The sequence below is a fragment of the Sorex araneus genome, chromosome 11 (genome assembly GCF_027595985.1).
Source record: "Sorex araneus isolate mSorAra2 chromosome 11, mSorAra2.pri, whole genome shotgun sequence".
Classification (NCBI taxonomy): Eukaryota; Metazoa; Chordata; class Mammalia; order Eulipotyphla; family Soricidae; genus Sorex; species Sorex araneus.
The window spans coordinates 11,048,366-11,071,164 of NC_073312.1; the positions used below are offsets into that span (position 1 = coordinate 11,048,366).

General features: G+C 43.9%; 1 protein-coding gene across 4 annotated transcripts in view; it reads left to right on the forward strand.

Moving 5' to 3' along the window:
- Window positions 1-22,799, forward strand: part of GFRA1 (GDNF family receptor alpha 1) — a 228,461-nt gene that overhangs the window by 51,759 nt on the left and 153,903 nt on the right. For 3 of the 4 annotated variants that reach the window (XM_055119503.1, XM_055119502.1, XM_055119501.1), the window contains exon 5: window positions 14,004-14,018. The exons of the other annotated variant lie outside the window; for it this stretch is intronic. In XM_055119503.1, the coding sequence (XP_054975478.1) occupies window positions 14,004-14,018 (15 nt within the window). The remainder of the gene's footprint in view (window positions 1-14,003; window positions 14,019-22,799) is intronic. 4 annotated transcript variants of the gene reach the window in all.

The window sequence follows — 22,799 nt, forward strand, 5'->3', positions numbered from 1 at the left end:
GGTTGACATTTCTAGTTATTAGGATTCTTCATTGAGATACAGTTCACAGATCACACAATCTACCCATTTCAGCTGTTCATCCTCACCAGCCTTTGGTGTTATGAATCTTTTTAATTTTAGCCACTCTGGTGAGTGTATAGTGATGTATCAGTGTGGTTTTAATTTTCACATCCCGCATGGTTCACGATACTACTTATGTGCTTCTAGGTCATTGGTCTATCTCGCTTTTGACTGTTCAAATATTGCACCCTTTTTGAAAGTTGGGCTGTATATCTTTATATTAATAAGTGCAAGAACTTCTTGAAATATTCATGATACCAGATCATTGTTAGGTATATGTTTTATGAATATTTTCTCAATGGAGATTATTAAATAATTAACTCCCTAATTGTGCTTTTTATAGAGAACCAAGAGATAGTAGAGTGGATAAGGCACTTGTTTCATATGAGGCTGACTCAGGTTTGATCCCCAGCACCGTATATGGTTCCCCAAGACCTCTAGGAGTGATCCCTGAGCAGAGAGTTGGAAGTAATCCCTGAGCACCACCAGGTTTCAGGTTTGCCCCCCAAACTAAACAAAACAAAACAAATTCATGAAACTAAAAGTGTGCTTTGTTGAGCAGTTATAATTTTGATGAAATTTTATTCAATATTTTCTTGGTATTACTTTCGGTTTTCTAAGAAATTTTTGCACTGTTCAGAGATCTAGTACAGAGGGTAAGATGCTTGCCTTGCATGTGCTGCCCCAGGTTTGATCCCTGGCACCCTGTATGGTCCCCAGTGCTTGCCAGGGGTGATCCTTGAATTCAGAACCAGGAGGAAGTCCTGTGCAAGCCCAGGTGTGGCCTCCAAAAAATGGACAGTTTATTTTCCATTTCCAAGTCTTGAGAGTATTTTCTTGTTGTTTTCTAGAAAATTACAGTTTTCACATTTCTCTGGCCCCATAATTTATTGTGAATTAATTTCTGTGTGTGGTGTGAAGCAGGGGACCTTGTTTGTGTTTCAATAAACAATATATAAACATAATATAAACAAATATAAACATCTCTGGATGTCCTTTCACCATTCCTTGGAAAGATTTTCCCTTCCCCATTGGGTTGCACTAACAATCAAATTACAAGTCTGTTTCTGAGCTCTCTGTTCTGCTCCATTGATCTGTTTGTCCAAATGCTATTAACAGTCTTGCTTGATTACTGTAACTTTATGATATCTGAAAGATGAGTTTTGTTAGTTCTCCAACTTCCCTCTTCCTTTTCAATACCTATCTAGCTATTCTAGTTTCCTCTGTTTCCTACACATTTTAGAGTTGGATTCTTATTTCCTGTAAAATTCCTGGAAGGTTTAGGACAGAGATTGTGTTGAGTCTGTAGATCCATTTGGTTGAATCCCAGGTCCCATGCTTTCCGGTGACCTTTGACAACTTTAGTAACTTCTTTGTGCCTATGACATAATGCTAGCCACTATATTATTATCTTTTGTTTTGTGTTTATGCCATACCTAGCTATGCTCTGGGCTTACTCTGAGCTTTGCATTCAGGAATCACTCTTGATGGTGCTTGAGGTACCCTATATGGTGCTCAGGTAGGGATCAAGCCCAGGTGTACTGTGTGTAAAATGAGCACCTTACCTGCTGTACTGTCTTTCTTGCCCCAACTCACTACTTTTACAGTGACTGAGAAAATAGAAGCAATTCATGTAAAGTGCTTAAAATAGAATCAGATATATAAAAAACCTTTGTTAATTTTTTGAAAATTTCCTACTCTGTGCTTATATCCTATTCTGATCCCTGGTGTCATGGTACCTTTAGCTTAGCTGGAGGGATAGAGGGAGAACTAGGTGGACAGAGTACAGGTATAAGAATTTATATCAAAATGTTCCTACTATGTGCTTATATTCTATTCTGGACCCTGGTATCAATAGTGGTAACTTCAGCTAAGTTGTAGGGAAGGAGGGAGAACTCTGTGGACCTAGTGTAGGTACAACAAAAAATGCTGACCTGTAAGGTCAGCATTTAAGAAGAATTGAGCAAAGTCACTGTAGAACTTTGGAACAGAAAGGAATTATAAAGATTGTTGGGAGCTTTTTTGGATCTCCCAAGTGCTTAAATAATTGATCCTTGTTTCTTCAAGGAATTTATGGTGGGGGCAGGACAGACCCCATCTTTTCTGAAAATAGAGATGACAGAGTGTTTCATGTGGCCAGCCTTCTCTACCCCCCATTAGAAACGTGCCGAAACATATTTATTCTGAAATCAACCTAATCAGCAGCACTTGATGTAGGAGCACTTCTCTAAGCTCAGACTTTAATTGTCTCTGGCTCCTGGAAACTCTCCTGATAGTAATTTGTGACAAGCCGTCAAAATAATGATGATGGCCACTGTCTTTTGTTTACTTTAACCTTGTCTATCCCAGTCATGATCACCTGGCCAGAAGAGATTTATTCCACTGGACATTTGTAAATAACTTGTTTGAATGTAGGAGACTAGGTAGCCAACCCTATTAAAACCTATATCTCACAGACCTGCCTGAGGAAACCAGATGTGAAAAAAATGAATCAGTTCATTTGGAAATGGAGATGAAAACCCATCTTGCAGAAAGTCTCTGTTGGGTGTGCCTGTGTCAGGGGTGTAGGTGGGGGGAGAGGAGGGGTGTGAGAAGGAGAGAGGGAAAGTAGGGGTAGGAATTAATTCAAGAAGATACTGTAACCTTAAAAGATTTCAGGTACCTTATAATTTATCTATAACGGGAAAACTACTTTACTACTTAGATAATATCTTGGGATAAATTTGAAATCACTAGCCGTATTATGGATGTGTTTGTGGATGTATATGAATTACAGGGAATGAATTTTCGTGTGTGTGAATGCAATTTTGCGTGGATAGATGCGGACTAAGCTGTATGCAATAAGAGCACATTTGATATAATGTGTATATTTTTAAACTTAAAACCATCATGTTTTAGACTGGGTATGGACTTTAGAAATCGTCTATTAAAAATCAGATGGGGATGCAGATGGAGAAGCTGAATCCCCCAAAATGAATGAATGGCTTTGCCTACACTGAGAACTAGAATTCAGATTTGACATAATCTTGTTTGAAGACTTTTTTTTTTATTAGAACATAAGGCTCGCTTGACACCTGCAAGCTCACTTTCAGAATTTATCCATAGTGGTATTGTGGTCAGCAATACCCTGTTTCTTCAAAAGAGGAACCAACTCCCCAACCTAATTTGTGGGCAGGTAATTAATATACCTGCCTTGTGGGCAGGGTAAATGATGTTGAGGTCAGGGGTGCGTATCTTGTATTCACAAGGCCTTGAGCTTGGTCCTTACTACTACAGGATCCCTGAGCACCTCTAGATGTAGCCCTGGCGACCCTCAGTGTAGCTGAGTCCGGGCATTCAACCTTTTTCCTCTGTTGGCTGAATATAAATGGGAGTGGCCCCAGGTTTCCTGAGCAATACTTGCCCCCCTCCCAATACCCAATTATATATGTAAACAGATAAATAAAATACCTCCTGTGACCCCTAATTAGTTGTTATGTAAGTTTTCAGCCATTAAGACATTATTACCTATAAACCTCTTCTTTTGTCTGAACCATTGATGTGGCTTCTTATGATTTCTCAGCTAATTCAAAAGAATTCAGAGAAAATCATCTATGCTGCTCTTTTCAAAGAAAAACACTGGTTGCTAGAGGGATAGAGTTTAATATAGTTTCAGATCATAGAGGTTTTAATAATGTAGTCTAAAGTATTTGTACATGAATTCATTAAGTCCAGATTAGTCTTATTATAATTACTCAAAAAGTAATTCAATTTAAGAGAAAACATTTTAAATGGATATAAAATACACTGTTAGCTGGGAAACCATACTGTTCTACTTTATCAGCTCCATAAAGTACTAGCAGATTTGAACATAACTTTCACAGTATACAGAATGCAATCATAAAAAGTATTATTCCTAAATCTATTTTTTTATGTTCTTTCAGTAGTTAAGAGCTTTATTCCTCTGTGCTAGGAATGAGATATACTAGGGATATAATGTCATAAAAAAATGCTAGCTTGAGTCCCCAGCACTGCATTTCCAAGTCAGTGTAGACCAGTGGCTGAGAACAGTGATTTCCAACCACTGGTCCATGAGCCTGTGCACATTTGCACCTATAAAAAGGTTGAGGACCCTGGGTTACAAACGAACAGCCTTCAGCTGATGTGAGTTGCAATGTTCCCTAGAAAATGTAGCTGAAAGCTATTTCAGACCTTAAAATTATTATTAATAGTATCTTTTTTTGGTGGGTGGGTAATGTGCACAGCAGTGCTCAAGGTCCATTTCTGCGTCTGTGCTTAGAAACGACCCCATTGGCAGTGCTCAGGAGACCATCTGTAGTGCTAGGGATCGAACAAGAGTTGGCAGCAAGCAGACAAGTGCCTTAACCCCTGTACTATTATCTCTCTGGCTTCTCAAACTATTTTTTTTTCTCATCCACAAATAAAACACATTTACTCCTTGTCCTGGGTCTTCAGAGCCAAGAGACCACAAAGTATCAGGCTTTATTTCTAACCTGATAAAATGGGCGAGGGGGGAGGGATAGACCTTTTCCTGGTCTGCATCCAAAATGAACTGGAGAAGAATAAAGGAGCATGAACTCGACTAGACCTTTCTGCATTTGAGAAAGGTTCGTTCTTGGCAGGCTGGATGGAGACCGGGTGTGAACCCTTAACCGCTGTATACCTCCCCAAGGCTCTGCTCCATTGGAGCTGAGTGGCCTGGCAAAAGCTGGCGGGGCATAGAGATGGGAGAGCACATGGCACCTACATTGTCTGGCTTTGGAGACACAGATAACTAATCTCAGTGCCTGTGTGGCGTCCTGGAGGCTGTGTGGGAGTTCTGGAAAAGCCCTGGACTCTGGCTGTGCTTCAGAGCGCCCAACCTACCCTCTGCCCGCCTAGGCAGACAGGGCTCCCACTGCTGACGTGGGTGCAAACTAGACTTTAGAAAATCGAGCAACAGAACCCTTTTCTCAACAAAGCTCTTCTCAGGCAAATTCTTCATTGGACCCCACTGTACTGAGCAGAGGGGAATCTCAGTCCAGCTGTCCCCACGCAGTTTTGAGCATTGAAAACATAAGGGATGTGACTTAGGAATACATGCCGGAGAGTGTGATATGATCACTGATCAAGGTCTCAGGGTGGTCTGGATGACCCCTTACCTGGTGATCATGAGAAATAATAACAGGTCCAGGGGAGACAGGCTAGAGGTTAGGGTTGAGGGATGGCAAAGAGAAAGGCCTGGCTCTGGGTCCTAATCGCAATGCCTTACTTAGATCATGGATTTTGTGGGGGTTTTTTTGCTTTTTTTCTGGGGGGGTCTCACCTGGCGATGCACAGGGGTTACTCCTGGATTTGCACTCAGGAGTTACTCCTGGCGGTGCTCAGGGGACCATATGGGATGCTGGGGATCGAACCCGGGTCGGCTGCATGCAAGGCAAATGCCCTACCCGCTGTACTGTTGCTCCAGCCCAGATCATGGATTTGGAACACATAAAACTGTTGCTCCTCTGATCAAAGATTCAAACTCATTCCTTCATAAGGCAGTATTTAAGAATTGCTTCAGAGCTTCTCAATGATAGGTATCAATATGATAACAAGAAGGAATTAAAACGATCATTTTATTTTCATGGATTTTCCCCCTATGATACCTTTTCTATCCTTCACAAGTTGCAGAGGTTTTTCAAATATAGGAAATCAATAAATGTTTGCAAGGTAATAATCCTTGAGTTTATAGAAAGTCTTTCTGAGTACTCATTCATGTGGACTCTTACCCACATTGTCTCTTAATCTCTGTGGCAATCTAAGAGCTAGCCCAAAAATGATTGCTGTGATCTGCAGGTTGCTCATGAGTGATGCAAGACTTGGAGAGGTTGGTTTGTCTAGGTCTACAGTGAGGTGTGGGACGAGCCACAGCTTCAAGGCCTAAGCTCTTGAATTCCCTGTTCTGATATTTATTATTACAACAATCTGTTTCTTTTTGTTGTTGTTATTTGGGGGTCATACTGGTGGTGCTCAGAGGTTTCTCTGGGTCTGTGCTCAGGGATCTCTCCTGATAGTGCTTGGAGTACCATATGTGGTTCCAGGGATAGGAACAGGGTTGTGACTGCATGTAAGGCTCAGCCCACTATTATAATAACCTTAGCTTTCATTTATCAAGTGTGTACTGTAAACCACATCTGCAAGTTTGACATATATGATCCTGGTTCTCCGTGTGAATCTGAGCAATAACTTCTGTTACCACTCTCCCCACCCTTCCCCTTCACAAATGAAGAAACTAAGATTATCCCCAAATGGGAAGGACTAGGCCTATGTGACGTCCAGGTCCTTGTGCTCTGGGATGATGATTACATTTTCTGACGTGCTGGTCCTCAGTAAGGGAGTTTTTTCCCTGAGTAAGATAGGACCTTCTGTCTACCACTTCCCTTTTGTAGAAGGGACTCCAAGACCCAGATTCCACTGTGTGACTGTTACTCTAGGCCATTGGAACCCAGTGGCCATAGTGATGATAGTAGCGTTTCACCAGGTCCTACTTGGGAGAGGAGGAGGGCCTGATGGCAGTTTTGGAGCTGGCTTCCTGGATCAGAAGCAGAACTACTTTGGGGTGCTGGCAGGTGACGAAAGCAAAGCGCTGCTGGGCAGAACCGTGTTTTAACCCAGAAAGGAAAGAATTCACTTTTCAGAGATGTCAAGAAGAGTCACTGTCACTGTCACTGTCCTCCTGTTGCTCATCGATTTGCTCGAGCGGGCACCAGTAATGTCTCCATTGTGAGACTTGTTGTTACTGGTTTTGGCATATCAAATACGCCACGGGTCAAGAAGAGTATGGACTGAATTCTAATTTCTCTTCATGCTCATGTATAGAATTTGCTGGTTGCTGAAATCAGGCAGAGAGGGGAGTTCAGCTGATCTGGAAATGAACGTCGATTAATGGCCAACCTGACACTGTTCAGGGAAGCTGCGTTCATCCCAGTTGTTCCTCCATCCCTCTCTATACTCCTGCTTAGTTGAGTCCGAGTAAAATTTACAGTGCTTTACTGTAAAAGCACTTGTACTTGAAAGAGAATTTTCTTTCTGTAGCTCAAACCACAGGAGGACTCATAAGACAGCTGTCTCCCCAGGTGAGACTTCTTAAAAGGGAGTTAAGTGCATGCATTTTCAAGAAACTAAACTCCCCTCATATATAATTTAACCTAGAAAAAAAAGCAACATTGAGAGAGTAGTATGATTACATTGTTTGAGAACTGGTAACTTCACCTCCCCCAGTCCTTCGGAAGTCACACACTCTTTTACTGTTTGGCATATCTTGAATGCTGCGGGGTGTGGGCTAAGTGTGATATTGTAATAATAGTGAGGGTTTCTCTAACCATAGTTATGGACTGGGAATTGAAATAGTAAATTATTCCTAGCCAACCGAATGAGCAATCAGACTGCCACCCAGGTCTCCTCATAAAACAAAGCAATAGATACATATGGGATTCACTTAACCCGTGTGTCTCTGGGCTCTGCTAATTATTAACCCAGGCACAAATGAGGGCTTTGCCCGAGTATAGTTAAGTCATTCTTGATAGAGGTAAACACTCACCATGTGGATGAGTCACACTCAAGTAAGTTTTTAATCAGCAACATTTAGGAATCACCCAGCCTAATTGCCATAACTTAATAATAATAATAAATAATCCAGCCTTTTTTTCTGATCCCCCACCCCTGTCTCTGGAGGATTTAGTGCATTAAAGATGGAGGGGCATGAGTCTCCGGGAGGCGGTGGGAGAGGAAAGCAGATTTCCTGGGTGGTCATTTCTCATGGAAGAAACTGGACATTGGAGGCTAGGCAGGGCAACTCTGAGCTCTTCCTTCTGACTTTCCTTTTTCCACATCTGAGTCACCAACTTATACATGCCCTTTCATCTATCTATAGGACCAGGATGGCTCCCGGGAGTGGGGGTGGGCTGGAGAACAGGCTTGCTTTGTTCCTGTGAAGGACTGGGCTTGAGGTTTGTTCCCCGGGGAAGCTTGAGCCGAGCTGTCTCTGAAGAAGTTCATTTCCTCTGCACGCTTGTCCCTGCTGTTCTTTGGACTCAACCTGAATGTGGTGAGGATGGTGACTCCCAGTTCTAAACTCCAGTGGTCACCAATGCTTGGGAGAGCACAAAAACATGGTGCCTGGCCTCAGAGGAACTCTCTGCCACAGCCCATGGCGCAGTGTTTGCTTAGATGGCCGAATGTAACGTACTCAGCACCGCACTGTGGGTGTTGTTAGGTCATTCATGAGGAAAATCAAGTTTCAACAGAATAAGCAATGGGCTCCCAAAGAAATCTTGGGAGTTGGTTAGACTGAAAGGAGGTGAGAGATACCACATTTGAGTCTCTTGGATTGTGTTTTGGTGGGGTAAGGGTGGGACCACAACTGGTGGTATTCAGGGGACTGTGTGTAGTGCCAGGGAGAGAAAGAAGTGAACTGCAGTACTATCTCTCTGACCCTGACTCTTGGGTTTCTAGAATGACTGTTGCCTCTTGTGTGGGAGCTGGGGTGGTGAACACAGAGGGAAAAATGGTGAGGCTATTTTATATAGTTAATATCCTTTAAAATTCCCATTTTGTTTTTTTGGTAAAATGTACTCAGACACTCCAGAATCTACTATTTTCTCATTTATTTTCCATTCTTCCATTCATTGATTATTGGAGTCTGTTTCAGTGTGGAAAGGTGAAATTTTCAAGAAGGCATCCAAGCTAGTATTATACAAAGCAAAGCAAAGAGCTAAATAATGCTCTGAATGGAATAATTTATGCCACAGACCAAAATAATGTAAACTTAGAGTGTAAATTACAAGATAACTCATGTGCAAAATTGGTGCAATATTTATACCAGTGTTTATTCAAATTTACATTGGAATAAAAAGGTGCAAAATAGAATTGGAACTGAAAAAAAAGGGTTTTGAAAAAATCAAATGTACCTTCTACAAAAAGCAAGAGAGTTTTTTGGATTAGGAAAGAATGATAGTACTCTATAAAGATTTGTCTGCCAAAGCCTGAAATCTACAATGGAATTAAAAGGAATAAGGTCACTAAATCCCTGCCCACTGATACTTACCAGTGATTCAAATCAGCACTAAATTTCTAAGGAAGTGCTCCCTGTCAAACCCCCAGAGAGCAGGTTGAGGATTCTGGACGGATGTCGGGACTGGATCCGTATTTGAAAGCCTAATCTTATTTCCCTGATGTTTTCAAGGTTGGAAATTTTGGTCTGTATTCATTAGAGGGAATGATAAATCTCTAATTTGTACTTTGCTAATAATAGGGATGAATTTTTGAGCTTCATTAAGGTTAAATGAATCTCAAGTCATCCCTGCTCAATTTTAATGTTGCGGCCTTGGGAAACAGCTCTTCTTCTGCAAGACTCAGTTTTCTCATCTGTGAAATGAGAAATTTGGACCATATGAGACTGGATAGACACCCACCCTACCCTTCTGCCCTTTCCTCTGCACGTGCTGTGGTGTGGGTGCCTGGCAAGTGATGAGGACCCACAAAGTTTGACATTTGGTTCTGATCCTCCAGAGTTCATGGGCTACACCCATAACATGCTGTGTACCCATGGGCTAGAGTGGGGCTGTGATATTTGAAGACTGAGAGGAAGGTCCTCCAGGTGTGTTTGTTCAGACCAGACGTTCTATGCAGCAACATGTAAGAGGTCTATTTAAGGGGGATAAAAGTTAGCTTTAGGGGCTACTCATGGTCCTCACAACCTTTGGAGAGGGCCAGGGTCTGGGAGGTGAGTGGTCTTCAACACACTTGTGTCTCAGAATTTGTACTGCTGAAAAATTGCTGAGACTTCAGTACCATGTACATAGAGGAGAATTCAGCGCTTTCTGATAATGGCATCTGTATGTCCTTCCTTTTAATACCCAAGGAAAGCAGAAAGAAGGGCCAGGAGGTTTGGTTGGCTGCAGGTAGTGGGGGAGAAGGAGGTTGGGATAGAGAAGGAACCACTGTGACAATGATAGTTGGAAATGATCACTCTGGACAAGAACTGCATGCTGAAAGTAGGCAAAGGAACAAGTATAATAGCCTCTCAGTACCTGTATTTCAAACCATGGTGCCCAAAACGAAAAAGAGAGAAGGAGAGAGAGAGGGAAAGAGAAAGAGGGAGAGAAAGAGAGAGAGGATAGAGAGAAAGAAGGAAAGTCTCTGCCATAGAGGTAGGCTGGCGTGGAGGTGGGGGTAGGCGGAAGGGAAACTGGGAACATTGGTGGTGGGAAATGTACACTGGTGGAGAAACGGGTGTTGGAACGTTGTATGATTGATACCCAGCCATGAACAACTTCGTAACTGTGTATTTCATGGTGAGTCAATAAAAAAAAATGCCCCTCCCCTATATCCCAGTTGGGTTTAAAGTGGGTGTGAGAGCAAAGCTAGTGTTTTAGTCAACTCCCTGGGAACAGTAGCCTGTCCCAACTGTAACAAAGATACTATTCTGGGATACACCCCTTGGAGCATATATGTTCTGTGGGAATGATACCTCTTTTGGGGGATTCAAATATGCCCCAGTGGAATGAAAACTATTATTCTAGGTATTCTGTTTTTAAAGTTTTTCAGGTCTACCAGGTAAATGTTTTTTTTTCCCAACTATTAAAGGAACTTGGCTCTCTGTATCCTAGAGGAACTGATGTTTTCAGTGGACAGTTGGCAGCAAAATTTGATGTTGATGATATAATTTTTAAGATGAAAACATTATGTTGTTATTTCACTTGTATTATCATTCACTCGTAGTATTACAGAATTTGGGAGGGTAGCTTTACATCTCTGGATGTGTGTAATTTATAGCATTCCCACCACTGAAAGTCCAGCAATTTCTCCAACAAAACACCCTCTTTTCATACTTTCTTTTCACTGCCTTCTTCTTTCCCTCCAGCAGCCACCATCATTTTCATTGAGTCTAGGAGTGAGTTTTGTTTCTTTGCCAGTTGGTTTGATTTAGTTAATCATATTCCACATATGAGTGAAACCATCCAAGTAATTGTCTTTCACTTCCTGACCTATTTCATTTAGCATAATCACTTCCAGATCTATCCATAAATAACTTAACTTTTAAAATTCAGATTCTAACTGGAAGCCATATTCACTGTTAAAATGAAAATAACACAGAAATGCTCACATAAATTTAGAAAATGACCCCAGACTCTTAGAAACGATATACCTGCATTTCTGTGGCTGCTATCACTAAGCCTCCTTTGTAGAGATGTCCTCATGCATGCATACTGGGATGGGCTCATGATCTATGCACCATGCTGCTGTCGGATTATCTTTACTCAAAAGTAATCAGCCTTTGAATAACCAATAAAAATGGCTGTGACATAACCCTTTACTCGGGCTATGTTATTCTTGGTTCGATCCACTATCAACTAAGAGGCAGGAATCATGATTTTGCCATAACACAGCATGCAATAATGAGCATCTCTGTAGACTTCTTTACTAATACCATTAGAATAAAATTCTGAAATTGATACTCTTAGGTCAAAGAATGTATGCTAAATTTCCGGAAGTGATATTCTAAGGTCAAAGACTTGATTTTTTTCATACATACGCTCAACCCATCTTCTACAAGTTTCATACCTATTTATAATAATCCCACCAAGCAGAGCCCAGATCACATCAGGTTGGTGCTGTCTATCCTCTCCTTGTCTTCTCTTATATCATGAATGAGGAAGTATGTACAGATACACATACTTCAGCGGTGATTGGGTGATCGCATGTGGGTCACATCCAAGTCTTTTGAGAGACTTCAAAAGACACCTAGCATATGGTTGTGTTCCCGGTCAGCTAGCTGTGAAAAGAGTCAGTGGAATTCCTAATTGCTGGTGCTGGATTCAGAATAGTCGAATATCCATCAACCGCAGAGTGCAGGATTGAATTTGGTTATCATCACACAGTGGAGAATGAATAGCTGAGGACTTTCTCCTGTTTGAATGATGCCCACAACCACAGCTGTGAAGAGAAGACACCAGAACCCATATTTCTGCCTGCCATCCACTTAGTTCTGGAAGAGACACAACCCAGTGAACGAAGTTAGGAGTCATAAAATGGGTGTGTGTTGGTGACTGCTTATTCTGTTTTGTTTTAGTTCCAGGGCCCATGGGGCCGCTCCCGGTGATATTTTGCCAATGGGCTAGGAGGTTGAATGCTTGGACCAGTGATGCAGAACACCTTATGCCTAGCAGATCTATGGGCTGCAAGGACTTCAAAGGTGGTACTAAAGGGACTATACAATGGTATTAAAAAAATGTGGTTAGTATCTGAGGCCTTGTCTGTACCAGTCATCCACCCCTGACCCCTGAGCTGCCCACCTAGCCCCTGTGACCACTTTTCCTTACATGGAATTGGTAGACATGTGTTTCTCAATTCCAGATTGTGTGCAAAGTATATAATAGCCTCTCAAGTTTTTGCTAGAATATTACTATATTCCTCACCTTTTAACAGATTTTGATGCAGGAACTCAGCACAAAGGCTTATACGTGGAATACTCATATTAACCATTTGCTTGTATGATTTAAACAGGTGAACACTAGTACATTTGTGGTCTGTCCCTCATTTCTCCTTTTGTGTCTGCTGCTACTGTTGATATTTGTCACGTTTGAGATGAGGTCAGACATCTCAGGTGTGTGTAGAAAGATGGTCTGGGGAACTTCCCAGAGCAGCCCTTGCTTACTTCTCTGCAGTCTGGAAGGAGTAACTTCCCTTGCAGCCTTAGTTTCCCCACCTCTGTAGCCAGAGGAATAACCCTAAATTTATCCACTGGTTGCAAGAATATTTCAAATGTGTATTTTGTATGTTTCCTAGTTTTTGTATGTTTTAAATGCCCCTAAAACATAAGACATAATCTCTCAGCGGCTCTCCCGGGTTTGGGTACCTAAATCCTGTCTTGTTTGGTTTGGGTGCTCAGGACTTACTCCTGAATCTGTGATCAGGGATATTCTACCAGGACATGGGGGTGTGGTGCCAGGATTAAACCCAGATGGATGATGTGCAAATTATAAAATTAGCCTGATTGCTTCTACGCTTATATAAATTGAAACTCTGGCAGAAAAACAGCTCACAACGAATCTTGAAAGAGAAAACCATGGTGCCACTGAATCTTTTCAGATAGACAGGTCCCAGCTGATGACTCTGGAACCTTCTCAGAATGGAAGAAGGCAGAGTCCCTCCTCTGCCTGAAGGCACAGCAGCCCTACCCAACTCCACAACTGAACCTCATCAAAGTGCTAAGCCACCAAATCATTCCAGTTCCATCGCTCCAAATTTCATAGTACTGTCAGCCCAGTAGAATCATAGCCAACCTAATGGGAAACTTGCATAGTGACCATCACGCTCAGTAATCCTAAGCAGTAACACAGAAGGCGTAACTAGTACTAACCAGCCCAGCGAATCCTCAGTGATTCCATTAAGAACACATATTGTGAGATATAACAGTGATCACAAATTGACTTCTATTGTTCTGTGTTTTGGTAATCCCATGTGCTTTTGCTTTAGAACAAACAATGTGAAGTAAGTTTGTCTGCACCTAGTAAGGGGGCAGGCTAGAGTGGTGGGTGGAAAGCTGAGGAAACTGGTTGAGGGAAGGTCACACTGGTGGTGGGATTGGTGTCGGGAACTTTGATGCCTTGAAACTAGTGTGTTAGAAGCACAGTGTTACAATAAAAATCAAAAGGTAAGACAGCAGACATAGCCTCTCATCTTTCTAGCACTTTTTAGATGTGGTTTAGGGAACAGTAAGCCACAGAGTCGTACATCTGGATGTAAACCCTGGCAGCTTAGTTCCAACCACTGTCTCCGCGTTCAGGGACATATCGTAAGAAGAGTCCGAGCAAAGCCAGCTTGTCAGCTGTGGGGTTTTGCCTCAGGATTGTTGACATCACTATTAATCTATTGTTTTATTTTCTCTCTCCCTTTTGCTTCTTCCCTCCTGGCAGATGTTTTCCAGCAAGGTAAGCCTGCCACCTCTTCCTTTCCTGCTCTTCCTTCCACCTTGCTCTCTTGGGAACTGAGAGCTGTCCACGCAGAGGCTTATGGGCTTCCTTATTGCTTTTGGGTGGGGACACTGGGTTAGAGGTGGGGTGGGGGACATGACTAGGCCCCTTCCAGGGAACAGGGGGGCTGTGGAGCTTGTGAGCCTCCTGAGAACAGGTGTCAGGAAGGAGGGTGTGCGGATGACCCCAGCTGTTGCTTCATCCGGGCTCCGTTGGCTATTACCATGTGGTGCGTCATCTTACCCAGCTAACATGTGGCATTCAGGGTGGTGTGGGTGGTTTTCCGAAAAGGCATGACACCATTAACCCAGATGTGCCCCCCTGCCCTGAACTGGGCTCCTGTCTGACTGAGGCAGAGCTGGAAAATAGTGGGGTGTGGGGTCGGGTCTGTCTTGTTGGATAATTCTGCTATGTGTTCCCGGGGGACCTCTTTGGCTGAGGCTGGCCTTCCACTCAGCCTGCACGAGCCTCTGCCCTGGGGCACGGAGAGAACCTTGTTGTTGAGGCTGGGAGAACCTGCAGGACACATGGAAGGGGGCAGGTTTGGCTTGGTGCACGTGCGAAGGGGGCTGTGCCCTTCCTGGTACGCGTGGGAAGGGGGGCGTGTCCTTCCTGGTACAGGCGGGAAGGGGCATGTCCAGATACACCTGGGAAGGGGGCATGTCCAGGTACACGTGGAAAGGGGGAGTGTCCAGTGTCCACCCTGGTACATGTGGAAGTGGAAGTGAGATGTGTCCATCCTGGAACACGCGGGCAGAGGCGAGTCCCTCCTGGTGCACAGGGGAAGGTGTTGTTTCTGTCTGGCTCCTGGCCCAGCCTCATGCGGCCGGGGAATGTGTGTGGCTCCCGCATGGCCCTGTCCACCCTTGGCCGTGCTGATCCCAGCTTGGATTCTTACCGATCCGTGTGAAAAGACGTCCAAGACCCCCCAAATCGCTTCTGAATTGCCGTGCAGTTCCGCTGTGTTCACCCCGGTTCCACCCCAGCCTCGCGGCGTCTGCACTGGCGGATCGAAGCGGTACAGTGGGGGGCCCCAGCGAGAGGACTGTTGCATTGTCTTTTCAGAGTCTGGAGGCATAGACCGACTTCTATAAATAATTCATGCCTCCCAACCAGCTTTAAGTAATAAGTTCCATTTGGCCAGAGACTAAGACGAACAGAATGGGAGAGGTGCCTGGCTATCGCCCTAAGGAGAGTGCAGCCGTCAGAGCCCCTTGCCCTGCTCGGCCGGGACACATTGGCGGTGCCAAGGCACGCTCTGAGAGGAGGGGTTTAGAATTCCTACAAATTTGACCGCAAGCACCACCCAGTGCTGAATTACATGTTTCCACTGGAGGCATAAAGCACCGGGGCCTGGGGAGTTTCCCTGGCGTCTTCAGGGGCTGATGATTTAGTTGAGAAAAGGCTTTTCTCCACCCGGTCCTGAGCATGCCTACTGGCTGCAGTCGATAAGCAAAATGGCTTCTCAGACAGCTGATGTCAAGTTTGCCTGCTCTGAAGATCAGTCATACTTCTGATGGACGGGATTTGCCTGTCAGTCGCAATCAGAGGCAGAGCAAAAGTTCGAATCATCTGCACATCACTGGCTAGTGGGGTTTGGCAGCCTCTTGTAGAGACGAGATCAGTCAGTCTCCTGCCTGGCCCGTGGCGGGGGGCTCGATAGGATTGTCCCAGGATTTCAGGTGCAGAGAATTGAACTGGCTCTGGTGAATTATTTACGTGGCCGTGACCTTTTTCGTCTCCTGGGGAGAGAAGTCCTGTGAAATGATGGTGGAAGAACACCAGCCGGGACTGCCTTCCTACCTTTGCTTCTGGCCATGCGCTGCCTCTGGAATGAAGGCTTGTCACACGTTCAGGTGACAGCTGTCAGACCCAGGCTAAATAGCTCTGAGTCTTATGGGGGCTAAATCTGAGGCCCTAAACTTAAATTTCCTACTATCCCTTTCCAGAAAAAAAAAAGGATCAAAAGTATTCATTGCCCTCCCCCGCGCCCCTTAAGGTGTTTACCTTTGTTAGGAGAGAGTAGGATTTGGGCCGTGTCTGGGGCTTATTCCCGGTTCTGTGCTCAGGGATCACTTCTGGCAGTGCTGGGGGACTCATAGGCGGTGGTGTGGATGAACCCTAATCTGCATCGGCTGTATACAAGGCCAGGGCCTTACCTGCTATACTGTCTCTCTAGCACAGAAATCTACCCTCTTTGGGGAAAAAATAGAATAAGCCTGTGGCTCCCCTTCCCCCCACCCCCACCAGTGTATCTCAGACTACTACTGCCCCTCTGCCCATTGCTCCTTTGGGGAAACTGCTTTATTTTTTAAATTTAATTTAATTTAATTTTTTATTGAATCACCATGTGGAAAGTTACAAAGCTTTCAGGCTTAAGTATCAGTTACACAATGCTCGAACACCCATCCCTTCACCAGTGCACATATTCCACCACCAAGAATCACAGGAAACCTCCCCCCGCCCCCCACCCCCCCAGCCCCCCCACCCCACCTGTGTAGCTGATAAATTTCACTTTACCACTTTAAATCAGGACTTTATCCACTCTTAGTATGTGTGTGTAGGGGGCACACTTGGCTGTGTTAAGGGCTAATTCCTGCCTCAGTGTTTAGGGATCATTTCTGCCAGGTTTTGGGGGGCGCATATGGGATGCCAGAGGTGGAAACTGGGTTGGTCCTGGGGTAGAACTCAAATTGTCCATATGCAGGATAAGTGTCTGACTTGCTATACTATTTTTCTGACTTCTCGTCCCCCTTTTTCTATGCTTTAAACATCACCAGCCTTGTACCATCCATCTGAGACAAAAGGGCTGAGAATTGTGCTTGAATGTAAAGTAACCCACTGACTCCAAATGAGCAGAGCCAGGGGCTTATCTCTGAATCTCACCATCAAGGGTCAACACTGAATAGTGGTGACCCCCTGGCCCCACTCTGGACCCCCAGGTTCTTCTGGCTTGGGCGTGACTGAGGCACAAGAGCAACTGGGGAGCAATTTCCTTGCCAGTGGGTGATTCTAGCAGGAGTTGTGAGGCCTCTTTGCCTGAGGGGGTCCACGCATAGTTGGAGTTTGTTGGCCATCTTGGTAGACAAAAGATGGGAATTGACTTGTCACGCTGACATCACAGATTCTCCAAGGAAATAACTTATTTCCTCAGGATTGCATTATCTTTTATTCAGCAACAGATCAATCTTATTATCAGAAGGTGACAGTGGAACAAGCCACCACTGGGCCTGGCTCCACTGTGGGCATGGTATGTGCACACAGAGGCTGTTGGCACCCTACTTCCTGTGTTTGATAGCTTGTTCTGGTGCCTTCATGTCATGTGGTCCTCAGACCCCAGGGTTGGGGAATTGTCCAGGAACAACAAGTCCCAGCCAGGCCTTCCATAGGTTCGAGTGCCCTGGGCTACCGGGAAGCATTTTCAGTGAGCCCCGTTCTCTGTTTTCCCCAGCACTCATGAGTTTCTATATGACGCTCTGAAATTCTAAAGTCCCATAGACATGCTCTTCACAACATCAAATGCAATTGAAAGTGGCACCTGTGCAACCACGTCTATGATCTCGAGTTTTTAAGCGCTTATATACCTGTGGTTTAAAAATAACATCACGGCCACACACACAGATACACATGCATATACACACACTGACGCACGCGCATATACACGGATGCATTTACATACATGCCTCATTTAAAGTTACTGAAGCACCTTTGGAATGTTCATCCGGAGGCTCAGCCTTGGTTCTGAAATCGAACAGAAACCAAACGAGTGGCTAAGAAATCAGAGCAGGACCACTCGGCAGGGCGTCTGGAAGCCTAAGAGGACACAGTCTATCGATTTCACCACAGAGTTAATTCTCTGCGCTACTCCGTGCTCTGAAGCACTTCACAGACCCAGGCAGTGCCCGAGACACCGCGTTTCCTCCCCCTTGTTCCTCACCTGGAGTTGGGATCTTGCTATTAGAGAGATTTTACTTCCCACTCAAGTACTTTTTGATCCTCTTAAATACTGTTTATTTCACTGGAGCTACATGTGGGGCCCAGAGTATTCTAGGCTGTGAGAAGAAGAACAAGGAAGGGAGCAGAGGCTGTAGTTCTCACAGAACTTTGAGTTCAGTTTAGTGTGGGACACATCTGGGGCTAAGCGTGCAAATCGGTTCCAAGAAGGGTGCTGTGATGGAGACAGACCATGTCAGAGGCAGATGCTGTAGACTGTGGGCCCGCTGTAGATGGGGTGGCTAGTGAGCAGCATGAAGGGCAGCTGTTAGACCATCTGGTGGACTCATAGGAGAAATCTGTTAGATGGAGCACCCCAGGACCCCAGGACCAGGAGTGCCAGTGAACAAGCCAGTGAAACATTCAAGGAGAAGAAGGCGGGATTGGAGTGGACATTTAGCAGGAGTGACTTGGCCATATTTACCTTCGACCCCCCTAGCCAGGATGTTGGGAAAACACACAAGAAGCATGCATGGGAGTTGAGGCCAGGGCTAGGGATGAGAATGAGCAAACCCAGGCCCGGTGGAGAGGGGTCCCTTACCATTCCTGTAAGCAGATCTTGACTGTTCTGGGCAGTGCCACGGGGCAGCCCTGTTCAGACAGCTTGCTTTCAGAGTTCCCATTTTCTGCTCTTTTTCCTGGGGGATCTTGTGCTCATGATTTATACCTCCTCTTTGTAAGGCTTGTAAATGATGGTTCTCTGTAAATGTCTTCAGATTTTAAAAACATGCTTTATTCAATATAAGCACATATATGTACAGAAAAATCAGATGCATAACATTCCTATACACATTATTTATAAACACATTAGTGATGTTTCTCATAATGTTACTGATGCCAGTCATTGACACATATGTTAATGAGCTACTGCTAATTAATATGCTTAGGAGACTTCACTGTGGCTCCCAGGAGGGTTACTTTTACTCCTTTGCAGATTCTTGGGGCCAGGACTTGCCCCATAGACTCAGTTTTTTGGTCTGTAGAATGGAGACTTACTTGAGTTCTCTGACACACTGTCGCTTCCTGCTGTTGCTGCGCTTTGAGAGGTATTAAAGTGGACCGGAAGTTTATAGAATACAAAAATACCCCGTGCTACCTATTTTAACATTTCTCTACAGGACTCAGGTGCAAGCAGAGACTTCCCTGGTGACTGAGAATTAAAATGGAAAAAAAATGTGGTTTTAGGAGAGTAACCTGTTCCCCGAGCCATTTCAAAACCTCAGCTCTTTCCTGAATGGATTAATGTTGGAATTCACAATGGATGGCATTGCTTTTACTAATTTGAAGAGAACAATAAATCACCGTTTGCTTTCTGGCAGCATAGTCAAGCCTGTTAATTGCTGGGGTGGGCTTGTGGTGACAGGGACCCCTGCTATTTGTAATGTGCTTGACTTGAGCTCTTTTGCATATTTCAGACTTACTGGTTAAAGTGTTGAGGCTGGATCTGAGGTTTCCCCAACTACTTTTGAGAGTCCATCTATTGTAAAATCCCGGTCCTTTAGCCATGAATTATGGTCGCCAGGTTATATATTATGAAATATTGTTTTCTTTATGAGTATGGATGAATGCATTAAAATGAATTGTTATCATTTCCAGGCAAAATATCCAAGTTGTCATCTGATGGTTAACTAGTAAATGAGAAAAATGCAGTAGCATTTTTAGAGTATAAAGTGGCGGGCTCCCTGACCAGACCTTCTGTATGCTAGTGGTTACTGTGCGTGTACGCCATTAAGCATGCTGTTTAGCATCACTAGAGTATTTCAAGTCACATAGAGAAGATATTCATCTTTCCAGCACTAACAGGATGTTCTCATCAAATCTTACTTCTCTCCACTTTGTGTGTACCTGTGTGCATGTGTGTGTGTGCATGAAAGAGAGAGGGGTGAAGGGAGGGAGAGGGGGAGAGGTGAGAGACAGAGACAGGCAGAAAGATAGAGGCATATACAAAGAATAACCATATTTAAATAATCACATCCTCCACATTCTCTGAGATGCTCTCTTCCACATTCTCTATGACCTGCTAGGCAGCTGCTTCCCTGTCAACTGCGGTGGGTCTTTCCTTGTCAAAGACTTTCCAGGTCCCCTCTCCAGTCCCAAGGAATGCATTTTGGAGTGAGGTTCCTGAGCCTCCCTCCAATAACTTGTGTTACTTAATGTCCAAACCAGTAAACAGAAGAACTTATAGAATCTTCCGTTGAAATGGCTACTATGAAGGAAAGCAGTTTACTTTTTGCCACTGGCATAATAATACCCAAGAATGATGCCCAGGCACTCCTCTTTTCTGGGCTTTAGGACAGGCCCCCTTTTCTCACCAAGCCGGACCTCAGACTTCTTAAGGATGATAGCCAGTACTTATTTCCATTTGAGAGGAGTAAACTGAGGCTCAGAGTGGATTTTACCTAGTGATGATTCTATAGCTAGTGAGGGTTAGAGTCAAGAGATTATATTTAAATTCAGAGACTTTAGTCTATAGATCAGTTTCAGACTTTTCAAAAATTGTGAAGCTCTACAGTCCATTTCCCCTGTTGCTAACACCTTACACTGGTAAGGGACATTGGTTACAATTAATGGTCCAATATTGATACCTTATTATTAAGTGAAGTCCTTTAGCTTTTTACCTAATGACTTTCTCTATTCTGGGATCACAGCCAGGACCAGCTCTTCCCTCCCCTCCTTCCATTGAGTCATGTCTCCTTAGCCTCCTTTTGGCTATGACAGTTTCCAAGACTTTGCTTCTTTTTGATGACCTTGGCAATTTTAAGGCAAACTAGTATTTTGAGGAATGTCTGTAGGATGCTTTGCCCTTGAAATCTGATAGGTTTCTTTTTTTTCATGATTAGACTGAAGTTATGGGTGCTGGGGGGAAGATCGAAGAGGTAATGCACTATTTGCATTAGATCATCTCAAAGACACCTGCTATCAGCATGATCTATAGCTATTGCTATTGATCTCCATCACTTGGCTGAAGGAGTGTTTGCCAAGTTTCTCCACACTGAAGCCACTTTCCTCTTCCTTTTCTTCTGGGTAACTTGGAAGGAGTCTCTGCTAGCCTGCACTCAGGGGAGCAGGCTCCATTCACTGGTGGGAGAGTCTTTACTGTAATATTCTTCTAGGTGAGAGACTTGACACTATTTTCATTTCTGTTTCCCTTGGAGCATCCTAGGGGTGAGGTATCTCAGCAGGACATAGGGTCCCTAGTTATATACACCAGTCAAGAGGGTACTAGGTAAGACCTCCCTGTCCTGACTTTTATCACCCCTAGAGATTTCTGTCTCATTTTCTTTGTCTCTGTCTGACTTCTCCAGATTGAGCCCTGTGTTTCAAAGTACTTATCTATACTTATATATCTCAGACCTATCAGAAACCCTTTCTCCTTTCAGAAACCCTGATGAGTGTGTGTATATGTGTTAGTAAACACACACCACACTTATGTTTGACATTCTAAGTCCTCTCTTAAAGTACAATTCTGGTCATGTAATACCTACGTTGAGTTGAGCTAAATCATTTTGGGGTCCAAAAATCTTTCTCCATTCTGTTTCTCTCCCTTTTGTTTGGGAGAGCAGGACATTTATTTGGACAACACACTTTGACTTGCTCAGCTTTATGTAAGGCATGAAGAAGGGCACGGAGATAGAAGACATGGTCTCTTCCAATAATTGATTCTACTAATGACCCAAGACTCATGAGACAGTGTCTTGTGGGTATAGTCCTTCTTTTAGGGGGCAGAGGACCTAGGAAAGAGGAAAGGCTACTGGAAAAGCAGAGCTTGCGACGTGTTGAAGAAGGAACATCTGACTGGGCAAGAATGAGTAGACCCAGATGGCAGGTGGAGTAGAACTGGCTGAATGGGGGTTGAGACAGAGACAAGCCTGATGCCATGTTTATGGCACCTTGTGAAAACAGTGAACCAAACACATTCTGGACTACAATTTTATAGGGCCAACTAGTAGCTCCTTTACCTCTGTTGATTGCTGAAACTTTGTCTTTTTGTCTCTGAAACATGCTCCTACTGGAAATACTTTGTCTACTAAATGAATAGTATTAGTTGCTGCATTTTCCCTTTTTTAATGACTCATTTTATTAATCCTTTTGCCACTCCTGAACTCTCAATCAGCCAACCATTGTTCCTGATCAATACAATGGATGTTTCACCCTAGAATTGATGAAAATCCAGCAGTTAAAAATAAAACAAAACTAAACACAAATCAACCTGGCTTCATATTTTAGATACCTTTTGGGGGGGGGATGTCAGGAGAGATATACCTAGTGGTGTTCCCGGTCCTACACTCAGGGATCACTTATGGTAGGTTCAAGGGACTATATGGGGTCCTGGGGATCAAACCCGGCTTGGCTGTATGCAAAGCAAATTCCCTACCTGCTGTACTATCACTCCAGGTCAATATCTTAGATAGCCTTGAGTGATGGTCTTCTCGGGTCTTTAAAAATCTAGGCAGCAAAGATTAGACTTGTTCCAGGATTCCTAAAATGTCGTTGAGTTTATTTATGGAGCAGAGAAATGGTGTCCATTTTATCCAGAATGAAGTCTGTGCTCTGTCTATGGTGTTTAGCTAGAAAAAGGGACAAAGAAGGTTCCTGTTTCCAGATGTGGCCTGTGTTTGGCCCATCAGCAAGTGCTCCAAATATATTCAGTCTCTTTTTCCTGAGAATCTACCTGTAAAATCCTCACAATCATTTCCTATCACTCTTAGCCTCTTTAAAAAAAGTTCAGATGCTGAAAGAGAGGGA